Source organism: Gymnodraco acuticeps, unplaced genomic scaffold (assembly GCF_902827175.1).
Source record: "Gymnodraco acuticeps unplaced genomic scaffold, fGymAcu1.1, whole genome shotgun sequence".
Classification (NCBI taxonomy): Eukaryota; Metazoa; Chordata; class Actinopteri; order Perciformes; family Bathydraconidae; genus Gymnodraco; species Gymnodraco acuticeps.
Window position 1 is genome coordinate 736,094 of NW_022990510.1, and position 15,913 is coordinate 752,006.

At 43.5% G+C, this 15,913-nt stretch overlaps 1 protein-coding gene across 1 annotated transcript in view; it reads left to right on the top strand.

Annotated features, from left to right (window-relative positions):
• LOC117553167 (transmembrane channel-like protein 3) overlaps positions 1–15,913 on the top strand; it is a 93,504-nt gene that overhangs the window by 17,947 nt on the left and 59,644 nt on the right. The window contains exon 4 of the mRNA XM_034226996.1: positions 15,829–15,910. Coding sequence (XP_034082887.1) covers positions 15,829–15,910 — 82 coding nt within the window. The remainder of the gene's footprint in view (positions 1–15,828; positions 15,911–15,913) is intronic.

Below are 15,913 nucleotides of genomic sequence, written 5' to 3' on the forward strand. Positions count from 1 at the left end.
CCGAGGGAGAGGTGAGTGAGGCGCAGTGGCTGCTAAAGCCGGTCAGGGACAGTGAGGTGGAACGGTGTGCTGGACGACAGTGCGTGCATACATCGGGGCTCCGCCCACTGTACCCATAGAGTCCAGTAGAGGGCGGAGCCTGTGAGAGATATAACGTTGAGTTACGTATTGTAACCCTTGTTATATTAACACAGGCGGAGCCCTCTACCTTGGGGCACTGTCTGTCCTATACCGCTCGCTGAAGAGTGGTGTAGGATGGTGGTCAGGAGGCGAGGCCTCCTTTTATACGGAAATGAGATGCGCACGCATTCAGGTAGGCCCGCCCCGGGGCCGGCTACGTCCATAGAAATCTCAGTAGGTGAATGCTTGCATGATAAGGTAGTACCCATAGAGTCCAGTAGAGGGCTCCGCCTGTGCTAATAACAAGGGTTACAATACATAACCCGACGTTATGGGGAGAGTAGGGCCTCAGAATACTGAAATCTGTATGGTTTTCTAATTTTGTATTATTTTCTAAACCACAATCTGTTATTTACTCAACAATAACACATAATTATCCTTGTGTTTATTTATTTGTTTGATTAATAAACACAAGTTGGAGTCCGTCAGGACCGAGGGTCGGAGCAGCTCAGTTGCTTTAGAGAATTGTACACCCGGAAGTAAGTATTCTCTCCGCTTTGCTTGACAAACCCTGTGATAGTCCTCAAGCTCTGTGATTGGATGTTGGAGTGGCAGTGCGCCAAGGTTACGCAGAGCGTCAAACAGCACTTTGAAATGGAATGAAACCCAATGACGGCACACTATCCAAAACTGGATTCTAACGGGTCCACCTGCACATGCTGCCAATGTTCTATGGCACGTCTCTGCTGGGAGTTGTAGTTTTAAAAGACGTTTTCGTATTTCCCATAATAAGAAGTTACCAGTATTAAACTGTGTACATCCCTGGAGGTTTAGGGAATAGGGAACACTCAAATTTAAATCATATAATTAATAAATGGGTGAAAATTGCTTGTGCCCATAATGGGCAGCATTAATATATACCGACATGTGAGCTAAGATCAGAAGAGCTTTATTTAACAGCTGGTCTTATGTTTGTGACCCCTCCTGTTGTTAATTGATAAGCCTGAAACATGCACTTGTCAAGGTTCAGAGGCACATTTTGCAAATATGGCAGTAGCCATCGATCATCTTAAGATAAGATATACTTTATTGATCCCAAGTTGGAAACATTTGCGTTACATCAGCATGTGTAACAGTTGTAAATATGCAGTGGTCTTTATTTGTAAATCATTTAGTATAATCACACAAATTCTGTGTTTTATATTTAATAATTCTGTGTTCTTTATTTATTGATTGTTCAATACCTGACAAGGCCGGAGATGAAAAACTTGGGTCGCAGGTTCCTCAACAGTGCATTACAAGACATCTATCGATATGTGTGTATACCTCCACCATTAAACTGTCGTATTCTGCACATTTCTTATACTATCTACATACATCTTATAAGAGTATAATACATATGTATAATATCAGTTAAAACTAGAGAATGCAATTCCTGAAGAAATTGCTAGTTGGAATGCTTTATGCTGAAATATAATGTGTAAGAAGAAAGTGAATAATCAGTAATATTTGGATGACTGAATGGTTTCCATATGAATGAATATTATGTTAAAAAGTAGCATGAAACTCCAAATGTATAAATAATGTTAAAGATTTAAGGCTTTGAATGTAGAATGTTATTCGTAGGAAAAGTTGAAAATGCAAAAAGACCTGGTGAAATAGTAACATTTGGCACATTTTATTTTCATGGGGAACATGGGGGAAAAAACTATATAAAACGTTTCAAATCAATTACTAACAAATTATATTCAGTAAAACCACGAGTGAAAAGGTGAAAATCTGTCAAACAATACATGAAAAAAACTATATAAAACTGTTTAAATCAATTACTAACAAATATACAATTACTAACAAATATATAGCAAACCCAGTTGATCATGTATTTTACTTCTCAGGGGCAGGTTTATGGCTTGGTCACTTTGTGCCAACCACAGGGTGAAAAACAGGGAGAGAGAACATTTAGAAGAGAACAGATCAGAGCAGGAAAGACGGGCTGAGATCTTAAAGATCCCATGTCATGCTTTTCCGGTTAGTACCCGTCCCCTTGTGTGTTATGAAGGTTTGTCTGCATGTAAACGGTGTGCAGAGTCAAAACCCTCAAAGTACACCCTGTAGCGAGTAAAACTCTAAAACAGAAAATACCTCCCCAAAACGCCTCGTTGAAGATACGTCATTGTCCATTTGATTATTCCGGGTACGCATGATGTCAACCGTACCCGGAACGAAATGGACCAATCCGTGGAGCCGTTACGTTACGTCCGCGGAGCCGTTACGTTAAGCCCCCGCTGATTGGTCCAAATTGACCAATCCACGGACTTCCTCACACACTCAGTGCAGGCAGCTCTGCTGATCTCTCCTCTCTGGCTGCAGGCTGATAACAGACAGTTGGGATCGCGGTGAAATTCTCTCTGCAGACCCATTCTCACAGCGTTTATCAACCTTTTTCTTACTCAATATCAAGCCACACTTATTGTTTTTACTTCGGCTGTGACTTTGTGTGTGCTCAGGGTGAGTTTGGCTGTGTTTCGCTGTGTATCGCTAAACAAGGAAATCACACCTCCACGGAGCTCAGCGCGATTCACAACGTTCCGACCAATCGGAGCACACTGTGCTCACAGGGAGGGTGGGGGCTGGAGCTATTGGAGCTACAACGAGCCGTTAAAGGCAGAGAGTGACATTCAGTGAATACACATAGTTTACAGAGATGCTGTATGAGAAACCAAAGTGATTTTGGAAAATTGCACAATATAAATCTATTCTAGTAGACCTCAACAATGGAATTATGATCAGTGGAAATGGCCATGACATGGGACCTTTAAGACCAGCAAACCCAGTTGATCATGTATGTTTAATGCCTCGTGGGCAATGTTGATGATTGGCCTTGGTACAGTGCGACTTCTAGACCAGAGAGCGTTAAATACAGGTAGAAAGAAGGCAGAGACAGCAGACTGAGTAGGACAGATGAGATGGGGTGGGGATTGGAGAAACAGAGCTGAAGGCAGGTTCAGTCGTCTTCTTCTGCAGAGTGTGACCCAGAAAGAAGAAAAACAATAATTAATTGACTGACACACACACACACACACACACACACAGTAACAAATGTGTTGGAAGCAGTAGGATTGGCTTCAACCCATTATGAAGGCTTTAAATGTGAATAGATAATATTGGAAATATTTTGAAAAACACAAGGATAAAATGCAATGCTGAATTTTGAAGTTGAACAGCAACCATGATGTATAAAGTATGTAATAAAATCCTAATTGCACATTCTGAAATTGGAACCAGTATGAGTATGAACCAGTGGAAAAAAGTTTCAAATGAAAGAAAAAGCAGCAGATTGTAGCTGTATCCATATGAACTAATAATGTATAATACCATCAATGTATGAAACATGTGGAAGAAAGTCTGAATTACATTTTACACGTGTTTTTGTCCAAGTGTGTTTGAAGCAAAGGTAATTATGATATACTTCAAAAATGTCTGTTTCTTTAGTTTATAGTGATTTGTTTTAATACAATGAATATTTGTTTTATATTCTAAACTGCTGACGGTCTTCCCAAAATCCAAGAAACTTGTCAAAGGCCAACACATTTGCTGTGGTTTCAGACCTTGAATAAAGAAATCAAGAAAATTAGCTAATAATAATGTTTTAACCCCGATTGTAAACCCAACGAGAACTTAGTGAAATGAGTCTGGAAACTGAGGAGCACATGTTCTTCATCTTTTAAAACAGTTAACCATAGTGATGTGCTCTTGTTTTCTCATTTTCGATTGTCTTTACTCACCAATCAAGCGCAGAGTCTTTGTGTTCTTCTTGTCTATAAGAGGAAGCAAGATGTTAGTCTTACATCTTTTTATTTCTGTAATGATGTGTTGAACAGCAGATACAACTCCCTGTATTTAGCCTTAACTGTCAATAATGTACACAAGCTATTTAATATGTAATACTGCACACTTGAGCCAAATGTGTTAATCAATAATACAACTATTTATCATGTTTAAGTAACAGCTTTACATTAAGCTTTTATCTGTCAAGAAAAGCTAAATTAATTGCAAATAAAAAATGTATCCTTATCTAGTTTATTGCTGACTAGCAGCTGCAACAGTACTTTTGCAGTACAATGAACTTGCAGAGACTGTAATTCAATCAGGAGAGACGGTTTTGATGTGATGATACGTATTTAATGTGTAGATACACAAATGAATCAGCCTGTCCTCCTACAAAAAACGACCATATAGGTCGATTGTGCAGCAGCTAAATACGACCCAGAGTCACGTTTTAAAGTGTAGCACCTCTAGTGGTCGTGTAAGAAACAACATGCTCCTGTCGATTGCAAACGCTACGGAGGGTCGTTTATTCACAAATAACCCTCTCTCGAAAATCCTAAATTGTGGAATAGTTTGGCCATTAAATGCTTTTTTATTAGATTTCTAGCGAGAAGTGTATATTGTACTTTTATAATCTACGTCCAGTGGATGTGTAGGATCTACAGTTTGATAGATATACGAAGATGATTTGAGGTCTCGCCAGGAGAACGTGTATATGGGGCAGCTTCCATGTAAAGTTAGCGTGGGTGAAAACAGTATTTCTGGTTTTCATAATAAAACCGGAGTATTCCCCACACTGTCAAATGATTACACAGTGATATCTCCATTACTCATCCACTAAAAAACATCAGTTTATCCTTGTTAATTGCACAATATTGATTGGTTTAAATTGTGTACAATGCTTTTGTGTTTTTAACCTTCGATTCAGAGAAACAAATTGTTTTTTCGGAATTTAGACACTACAGAGTTTCCGAAGACACTACACTACCCAGAATCCCGAGCTATCGTTTGGGACTACAACATCCGCCTTGCTTTACAAACCCCGTGATTAGCCCTCAAGCTCTGTGATTGGATGTTGGAGTGGCAGTGCGACAAGGTTACGCCAAGTGTCAAACAGCTCTTTGAAATGGAATGGAACCACGCTAGACTATCCAAAACTGGACTTGGACGGGTCCAGCCCAACCCTCCCCCCCCCCAGAATTACACATGCTGGCTATTGTGTGTTTCGCAATATGTTCTATGGCACGTCTCTACTGGGAATTGTAGTTTTAAAAGACGTTTTCGTATTTCCCACAATTAGAAGTTGCCAGTATTAAACTGTATACATCCCTGGAGGTTTAGGCGATACGAAACACATTGGTGTTATCAAATTTAAAACATATAATTAATACATGGGTGAAAATTGCTTGTGTCCATAATGGGCAGCATTAATATACCCACATGACAGCTAAGGTCAGAAGAGCTTTATTTAACAGCTGGTCTTATGTCTGTGACCCCTCCTGTTGTTCATTGATAAGCCTGAAACATGCACTTGTCAAGGTTCAGATGTACATTTAGCAAATATGGCAGTAGCCATCGATCATCTTAAGATAAGATACTTTATTGATCCCAAGTTGGGAAATGTTTTTGTTACAGCAGCATGTACTACTTTGTTCTACTCCACTACAATTCAGAGGTTAACCTGGTATTTTTACTCTACTACATTTATTTTTGTTACTTTGCAGATTCTGATTAATGATGTGAAATATAAACAACCCTGAAATCAGACTTTAGTTACACCTGAGTAAAATTCAGCCTTATCAGTTTGTCTTATTTGCACATCCTCCTGTTAATATCTTTGGACGTCCTGCACTAAACTGTTTTATTGTAGAGATCACTACAGTATCTTCTTGATATTTTCTATTCTATATTTCTATCATTGACCCCTATTGTGTATGTAGGCTACTCTTAATATTTAAATGTTTTCATCAAATATAACCTATTCAACAACTAAATTCAATAACGTGCTTTAACCACTAGGAGGTGCGGTTTAAAAAACCAGTGGTGTAGTTAATAAAACATAATAATATCAAACATAATATGACTATTCACTTTATTGTGAAATTAAAACAGAACAGTAAAGGAAAATACAGTTTCAGTCTCTCTATGTGAAGCTTATGCATTGTACCATGAACCTGTATAGACCTGTAAGGAGTCAACTGCATGAGGAGTTGGAAAGATAGTAAATAATATCTTTAAAAACTACAAAAAAGTCCCTTTCTCTCAGCTGTGCACCGTTATGGTGTAAATACAGACTATCTACTAATTGGATCAAATATAAAAGTCAGCCGAATTAGTGTTGAAACTGCAAGGAGACATATTGTGTGAAAAGAAATGGAAGATGTTGTTTAATTGTTGATATATTTATGGTCCACGTCACGTATTCAGTTTTGGCGGCATCTCTTCCAGTTTGTCAAAAGGTCTTCTGATGTGTCTCTCAGAATCGAAAGAGAAAAACCTATGGGTAAAACACAAAAGCATTGTACACAATTTAAACCAATTAATGTTGTATAATTAACAAGGATAAACTGATGTTTTTTAGTTGATGAGTTCTGCAGATATCACTGTTAAATTATTTGATCATTGGTTTTATTATGAAAACGTCGAGACCGGATATACTGTTTTCAACCCGTAACTTTACATGGAAGCTTGCCGCATACCTCAAATCATCTTCGTAATATCTATCAAACTATAGATCTTACATATCGACTGGACGTGGATTCTAAAAGTACAATATATACTTCTCGCTAGAAATCTAATCATAAAGCGTTTTAATGGCCAAACTATCCTACAATTTAGGATTTTACAGAGAGGGTTATTTGTGAATAAACAACCCTCTGTAACGTTTGCATTCAACGGGAGCACTAGAGGGCGAACACTTTAAAACGTAATTATAGGACGTATTAAGCGCTTGAACAATCGACCCATTTGGTCGTATGAGTTGGAGGACTTGTTGAAATGAATGTGACAGTAGTTTTGGCGATTAGTCCCCGTTGTGCAGGAAGTATCATTCGGGAGGGTAGAACCGATCCGATGAAAACCCCCTGGGGTCTAGACACTGGTGGTGGTGAATGGATAGTTGGGTCGGTCTGCAGAGGAGTGGTTTAGCTTGACCCTGGATTCGGAGGGACGGGAGGTGAAAAGGGGTGGAGGAGGGTTGCATTGAGTCACCTGAAATGACAGCTGTCAGAGGGGGAGAGCAGAGTTTAAAGGGTTTGACGCACGCTATGATAGGCTCTTGGGAATAGAGTGAAGTGATTGGCTAAGCTGAAGAGTGACGCCCCCGGTCACTTATTGAGAGGAGAGAGAGTAGAAACATGGAGATAGAAATGCATGAATGAGTAAAGACGGTCTTCCTGGTTGAACTTGCGCTGAGCTTCATTTCAATCAGGAGAGACGGTTTTGATGTAATATGTAATAATACATATTTAATGCACAGATACACAAATGAATGTGACAGTAGTTTTGGCAATTAGGCCCCGTTGTGCAGGAAGTATAATTCGGGAGGGTAGAACCGATCCGATGAAAACCCCCCAAAACAAAATGTGTTGTGGAATGAAATGTACGGGTTTCTTACCATACGGGCTGGATGCAGGGATCTATGGGATATGAATGAGAGATATACTGTACAGAGGGAGAGAAGAGGAGTTAATTGCATGGCATATAATTAAGAGTGAAGTTACTCAGAGGGAGCGGACCTTCAAATCGTTAGAGCCGAACGATGACACATGTATTAGGGACTGCTCGACACCGGGCCAGGCCCTGGTCGGGGATAAAGCATGAGAGACACATGAACGTATAAGGTGGCTGAGATGCGTGGAGCGCATGTGGGGTTGTACAGGGGAAGGAGACTCGGAATATATAGGGCTTAGAGTGCATGAAATGCACGCGGTGTTTAGGGGCAGGTGACCTGAGTATAATCGGCTAAGAGAGCATGAAAGCGTGAATGGGCTGGGGCGTAGTATGATGCATGGATGATCATATCCTGGCTTGATACAAAGCCCAGACCCTTCCGGTCGAATGCATGGGGATTTAGCAGGGGATGGTGACATGAATATTAATCGGCTATGAGTGCGTGATTTGCGCGGGAGTTAACATGAATGGGCGAGATGAGTTGCATGGATGATCATATCTTGACTTGACACAAGCCCGGACCCTGCCGGTCAAATGCATGAATACACGGGGGTTGTAGCATGAGATGAGACGATGATGAGTATACAGATGAAATGCACATGTTAATTAGCATGGGAATTAAGACATGAATGACGCGCGTGTTATGTGCAGATAGTGACATGATGAGTGATATGCCGATATGCTATAAAACACCACCACCAGTTATATGCATATTTACCCGAGTTAAGGCTTGAGAGATTTTTGGATTGCCAGAACGGAGCTGATGTCAGGACGGATGTAGGAGGAGAAGGGAGCGGAGGACCACCGCCCGAGTTGTTGCAGGGATGAGGATGATATGCCTTGATTAGCCGCAGAAGTAGCTGCGCCTATTCTAAAAGAGTGCCCCGAATATAATTGGGGTGATAGACCACTTTTGATGACTACTTGCTTTAAGTAGTATTTGAACCGGGATTGTGGCAAGGGAGTATTCCCTGAAATGAGAAATAATGGTGAGAGGGGGCTAGAGGAAGATCTGAAGCGCAGGTAATTGATCATGGATTTGTGGGGGCAAAACGGGGAATCGATGCGAGCCGCAATGACGGAACAAGCACCTCAGCGCTTGGAGTGCTTAAGGCTTAAAGGTGACATGTCATGCTTTTCCGGTTATTACCTGTCCCCTTGTTGTTATGAAGGTTTTTATGCATGTAAACAGTGTGCAGAGTCAAAACCCTCAAAGTACACCATGTAGCGAGTAAACTCTAAAACAGAAAATACCTCCCCAAAACGCCTCGTTGGAGATACGTCACTGTCCATTTGATTCTTCCGGGTACATCATGATGTCATGTCGTCCCCGGAACGAAATGGACCAATCCGTGGAGCCGTTACGTTACGTCCGCGGAGCCGTTACGTTAAGCCCCCGCTGATTGGTCCAAATTGACCAATCCACGGACTTCTTCACACACTCAGTGCAGGCAGCTCTGCTGATCTCTCCTCCCTGGCTACAGGCTGATAACAGACAGTTGGGATTGCGGCAAAATTCTCTCTGCAGACCCATTCTCACAGCGTTTATCAACCTTTTTCTTACTCAATATCAAGCCACACTTATTGTTTTTACTTCGGCTGTGTCTTTGTGTGTGCTCAGCGTGAGTTTGGCTGTGTTTCGCTGTGTATCGCTAAACAAGGAAATAACACCTCCACGGAGCTCAGCGCGATTCACAACGTCCCGACTGGTCCCGACCAATCGGAGCACACTGGGCTCACAGGGAGGGGGGGGGGCAAGAGCTGCAACGAGCCGTTTAGTGGAGAGAGTGAATACTGCTGAATAACATACTATACAGAGATGCTGTATGAGAAACCAATGTGAGTTTGGAACATTGAACAATGTAAATATATTCTAGTAGACCTCAACAATGGAATTATGATCAGTGGAAATGGCCATGACATGTGACCTTTAAGCTGTAGTGACTGGCGTAAAAAGACAAATCGGAAAAGCAAATGTCTCGGTGGGGGTCGAACATGAGGGAAGCTGTGGAGAATTCGCTGGGCCTAAGGAAAGCGTAAAAAGCTAAAAGAAATAGAGCATCAAGTAGAGCGTCTATATATGGAGTGAATATTCCTTCTCTAAGTTTAGAAAGCATGAGGCGCAGAATGGAGAGGGTAATGGGTCGTCTGCGGTCTGGAACGGGAGGGGAAGCTTTAGTTAGTCCTTTGAGAATGAGCTTAACTGCCTGGTTAGAAAATAAGCTAGGAAAGCTGGGATCATAGCATCGAACGTTGAACTGCACCCCGGCTACCAGGCCCCGAATGTATTGGGGTTTGAGGTGACGGTCGGTGAAGCAGTAGCTCATGAAGGCGCACACGGTGTGGATGAGAACGGGTTTGAGGGGGATGCCTAATGAAAAGCAGAACATGGCGAAGGTTCTCCAGGCGAAATCATACGTTTTAAGTGTAGAAGAACCTGGCGGACTTGAGGTGTCTACCTAAGGGGCTCATGTTTAGAAGAGGGAGAGGAGATGGAGAGGAGGAATCCCGACTGGTTGTGGCCTGGCTTCTGGGCAGAGATTCCGGAACGTCTGAAAGTGAAAGCGAGAGAGGGAGTCAGCGATTACGTTGAGGTGGCCGGGAACATGACGGGCTGAGATGATGAAGTTATGGGTGATGGAAGACCACGTGATGCTTCTCATAAATGGCCTGATGTCGGGGGAATGGAGAGCGCGCTTTATTAATGATCCCGACCACTGCTTGGTTATCGCATAGCACAGATATGCGTTTCCGGAGCCAGAGGCGGCCCCATACGTGGCAAGCTACTGCGATTGGTTAGATCTCGTGCAGGGCAGAGGATGTGGCGTGATTAGGGAAGGAGAGGGGCCAGGGACCTGCGAACCACTCTCCCTGAAAGAAACCCCCAAACCCAGCGGATGGGGCGGCATCCGTGAAAAGCCTCATTGAGTCTGAGGAATGCACTATGTCGTCGTAGAAAAAAGTGACTCCGTTCCATTGGTCGAGTAGGAGGGACCAGAAGCGCAGGTCCGAGCGGCATCCTTCGTTTAACGGGACATGATCGTGGAGGTTTTTAACGGCTGATGCTGCGTCCAGGAGGCGGGAGATGAATGAGCGTCCCTGTGGGATGACGCGCATGGCGAAATTAAGGTGCCCGAGGAGGGAGAGCAGCTGCTGTTTAGTAATGATGTGTTGTGCGCAGTAGGACTTAGTGATGCGCTGCAGTTTGTCATTTGGGAGAGACGCTTTCATCTCTATGGAGTTGAGAGTGATGCCCAGGAACTCCAGACTTGTGTCGGGGCCTATGGTTTTCTCCTGGGATAGGGGGACGCCTAGCTCTTGAAAACAAAGTTTCAGTTTCAGCAGTGAAACGCCTGAGTTGTCCCATGGGGGATCTATGAGAAGAAAATCATCCAGCAGGTGAAGAACAGATGGGATTCTGCCGACATTCAGCAGGATCCAACAGAGTGCCTCGGAGAAGGAATTGAAAATGCATGGGCTACTTCTGCACCCAAGGGTGAGGCGGACGGCGAAGTAGAGCTTGGACTCCCACCTGATGCCGAACATGTTCCACTGGGACGGATGAATGGGAATTATTTTAAAGGCATCGGTGATGTCTGCTTTGGAGAGCCAGGCTCCTTGACCTGCGAATTTAATTAGTTTAATTGCGTTGTCGACTGAGGCGTAGTGGAGGGAGAATGGCTCTGATGGGATGGAGAAGGGGCCGGAGTGGGGTGCAGACAGATCGTAAATTAGCCTCTTTTTCCATGAGTATTTACGAGTGGCTACACCTATTGGGCTGGTGCGAAACACTGAAAATGGGGCTGAGTGAAAAGGGCCGATAATATACCCTTTGCTGAGTTCTTTCTCTATAAGCTGAGAAACGACTGCGGGTTCTTTGGTGGCAGACTGCAGGTTTTTTGCCACGAAGGTCACAGTGGGGGAAGAGAGGACTCCTACCCTGAAGCCTTGGGAAAGCCCTGAGAGGAGATAGTCTACGAACACGGGATCTGGGTGAGTAGAAAGGACGGCTGCTAAGTGTGTTATGTTAATGGGAGTGGAGGGGTGGATGTTCAGAAGGTTTTCCCCCCGGGAGGTTTCTGAAGCAGGGCGGGATCCTGGGTCGCCCGCTGCGCCTGGGGCACACGGACTTCGGGTGCGAGACCTTGCAGAAACTGCAGATGTTAAGGAAAGAACAGGCTGAGAAAGTGCAGACATTTTCATTACAATTATTGCATATCTGCTTCTCCTGCCAGCGCTGCACCTGACGGCCTTGTCTGTCGTTTGGGGCTTGGAACGCGGAAGGGGCTCTGAAGGCAGAGAGAGGCACTGAAGGGCAGAAGGGGGAGGTGTGGCCCGGGGTCCCGCAGCTGTTGCATGAGATGACTTGGTGGCCGCCTGTGGTCATCACGAGCAGCTTGGTGTCCAGTATGGACCAGTCCAGGCGAATGTTCGAGTGAGCTCTGTGAAGGGCGGCTTTACTTGAAAAGCTCTTATGATAAGCGTAAAACAGACTTCTCCCGTATCTGAGATTGAGATTGCCGATCAGACCCAGATAGGCGTCTAGTTCTTGCCTCCTCCCCGGATATACTGAGCATATAACGTCTCGGTATATGCCGAATGCAACCCGGAACTGGCCAATGGAAAGGTCTCTGTTGAGACGGGGGTCTGATGATTTGAAGACTGCTGTGATGTTTCCCCCGGTGGTGATGGATTTTTCGCACTCGGGGGAAGGCAGAATAAGGCTGACCAGGTTGATATCCTGCCCTTGGAGTATTTTAGACCTAAGCCGGGGGGAAATATTAGCTGCTTGGGAAATGTAGGGCCTACCTGCAGGAGGGGCTGAGATGGCAGAAGCCAGAGAATGAGGGGAGGCGTCGGTGTGTGGGACTGTGAGGGCCTGACCCGGCGTGAGCCCTGGCAGCGCCATAGCAGAAAGTACAGCCCTGGTTGCTGTTGAAGTGGAGGCTTCAGCTGAAGCCTTTTCCAGGGACTGGAGGCGAGTGTCGATTATCTGCATGGAGTCGGCCAAGGATTGCAGGGTGTTGGCCAAGCTGTTGTCCATGTAGGGCTGGTTGGAGGTGTTTACGGGCTGGACGGCGATGGGGTGAGGCTGGGAAGGAGTTGTCTTCTTTGACGGAGGAGCTGCTGAAGAGCTCGACTTCCTTGTTCTTTTACCCCCGCGCCCGCGCCCTGGTCTGTTAGAGGGCCCGGCTGGAGCTGCTGGCAGGGGCTGGGGAGCGAGGAGTGGGACTTGGTCAGAGAGCTCGCGGAGCTGGGAGAGAGGGAGACCTGGGGCTGGTAAGATGCCCTGCTGCTGTAGTTGGGAGGTGAGGCTGAGCCGCTGCGGGTGAGCAAGCGAATGCTCGTGCGCCGGTAACTTGAGGAAGTCAAAGCTGTGTCAGACGGTACGTCGGGGCCGGGATCGGGATCCTCCTGAAAGGGATCGATCTCGGATAAATCCGAACTGGACATTATGTGGTTTATTTTCTAGAAGCGCTAACGCTTAGGAGGTTTTGTTTGCGATTGCCAATTGCTTGCGACTGACGATTGCATTGAGTCACCTGAAATGACAACTGTCAGAGGGGAAAGAGCAGAGTTTAAAGGGTTTGACGCACGCTATGATAGGCTCTTGGGAATAGAGCGAAGTGATTGGCTAAGCTGAAGAGTGACGCCCCCGGTCACTTATTGAGAGGAGAGAGAGTAGAAACATGGAGATAGAAAGCATGAATGAGTAATGACGGTCTTCCTGGTTGCACTTGCGCTAAGCTTCATGAGTTAAATAGGTGATGCAAGTTCACTATTAACCTTTGAATTGTAGTGGGGTAGAAGAACAAAGTAGCACATTATTTAAATAGTTAAGAAAGGTAAAAGTCACTCAATGTTGTACTTAAGTAAAGTGCATGATTAAATATAGTGAATTACTTACATCACTGCTTGTTCGTAGCTGCTAATACAGGTCCCACAGATTCATTTTGAATATTTAGAAAGTATGCAAAAAAAAAAAAAAAGTGGCAACAGATAACCCACAAGTACCACTAAAACACAAGCACAGCAGCACAATAGTTACATGTTTAATTAAAGGCTGAAGTTAGCATTAATAACTGGCTGTTAGCATCCTTTGGTAACTAAACAGGAGTAGTCATACTGCAGTTAGCTGCTATAAACAACATGACAAGCTTGGCACTTTAGCGCAACTCAAACGGTGTGTTATACTTTGAAAAAGAGTTAATTTGACACTTTAAAGTTCAACTGTTTAGGGAGAGATGAACGTAGCTAGCAGCTAGCAGCGTTAGCCCGTTAGTGCAATGCTAACGGGCTAACGCAGCGTTAGCCCGTTAGCATTGCACTAACGGGCTAACGCTGCTAGCTGCTAAGACTGGATACGTTGCTAAAAAGCTGTATCCTTTAATGTGTAAATTAATATCAGTTCTCACGCCAGTAAACAGTCTATGAACAAACTCAAACGGTGTTTTATATTTTTAAAAATAGTTCATTTGACACTTTAAAGTTCAGATAATTGTGTGTTATTGTTGAGTAAATAACAGTGTGTGGTTTAGAAAATAATACAAAATTAGAAGAAAAAACGATGAAACAATACAGATTTCAGTATTCTGAGCCCCTACTCTCCCCATAACTGACGGCAACAAAAGTCCTACATTATTCAATTAAAATAAAGAAGTAAAAACAATAAGTGTGGCTTGATATTGAGTAAGAAAAAGGTTTATAACGCCGTGAGAATGGATCTGCGGAGAGCATTTCTCCGCGATCCCAACTCGTCTATTACCAACGTTCAGGGAGCTCTATGCAAGTCAATGGGACTCCCTGATAGTTGAAAATGTACACTAAAGGACCCCCCCACTGCGTTTGACAGTGATGCCAAGGGATCCTGACATAACGTCACTATAGTACGAGTTGGGAGTGAGAATGTGTTGCTGGATAATGACACTGTTGGATTGTATTTGCAGCAACTAACTAATATCTTTTGAGCCGATTAAGTGAAATAGGACAATTTCAAACAACACACCTGACAGTCTCTTACGGCACAGACTCTTATGGTTGAAAATCACTGCTCTAAACCTGTCATGTGAATGGTTCTATATTGGTATCTGTTAGGGAAATAATTGTCCTAGACTCCTAGATATGACGTACATGACCAACCCTGACATCTGTTTATCTCCTTTAAGGACATAGGCTGCTTCAGCCATAATGTTATTGTTCCCATTCTGTGACCGGGCAACACTAGGTCACAGATGGTCTGTTGTTGTGGGTGTACTGGGACACTTCCTTCTTTGTTGTTTGTGGACTCCAAGGTATGATATCTTCGAGGCCATGAGTGACGGACGCAAGTAACTCAGTGTGCCCAACTGTTTAAACTATCTTATCAAAATATGTTGATTACTGAAACCAGTTAAATGGGCTAACGAGAGAGAGGCGCTCCAGAATTGACGTGGCAACCCACCCGTGCAGTCTCACCGTGACTGCTGTGACTTGTGATGTGAACTCTCCGGCCGAAACTCCAAATAAACCTCCAGTGTTTGACATCAAAGCTCCTGCTCTACCGTGTCTCCTTCCTGAGTCGGTGACTCCCACTGCATTGCTACACAGAAGTTTCCCTTACAGTATCCATTTCAGGATTCATCTTACTGATACAGTAGGACCAGCCTAGTAAATGCATACGTGATTGTGTTTTATTTTGAAAGGCAATGGCAAATGACACACAGCGTGTGTCGGGATAACCCGAGTAATAACAAGCTATGACTGGTAATAAGGAAGACATAACCCAGCACTACAGAGACACATGTGAACATCTTTTGTTGTTAATCTCTGTCAACAAGGCTTTTAGCAGTGCTGCATGCTCATATTATTTTAGTATCAGATACGCTTCACAGAACAGATGTGATCTAATGTCCTGCTGAATTATGCACCTGACTTCAGTTTCAGTTTTCTGGGTCTTCAATCCTGTAGTTTTTCATGTTAAAGTTCTGTGTTCTCTTGAAAGCACTATAAATCAATGTATTATCACCATTATAAGAAACTGTTTTCTGTCATCCAAACTGATCAAATATGAACATGTATCAACCTGACATTGATCCAGCCTCAGATGCAACACTATAGTGACTAAAGGAGGTGTTTCTATATGGCATTACAGATTAATATATTGAACTCAACAACATTATTTTAGAGGTTACACATTTTTTAAAATAATTTCTCTTTCTCCTCCTGCAGCTCCTGAAGAAACTTTCACGTGTACTTTACAACATTTTGGTTCTGTTCATTCCCTGGGAAGTCAGGATTAAGAAAATCGAAAGTG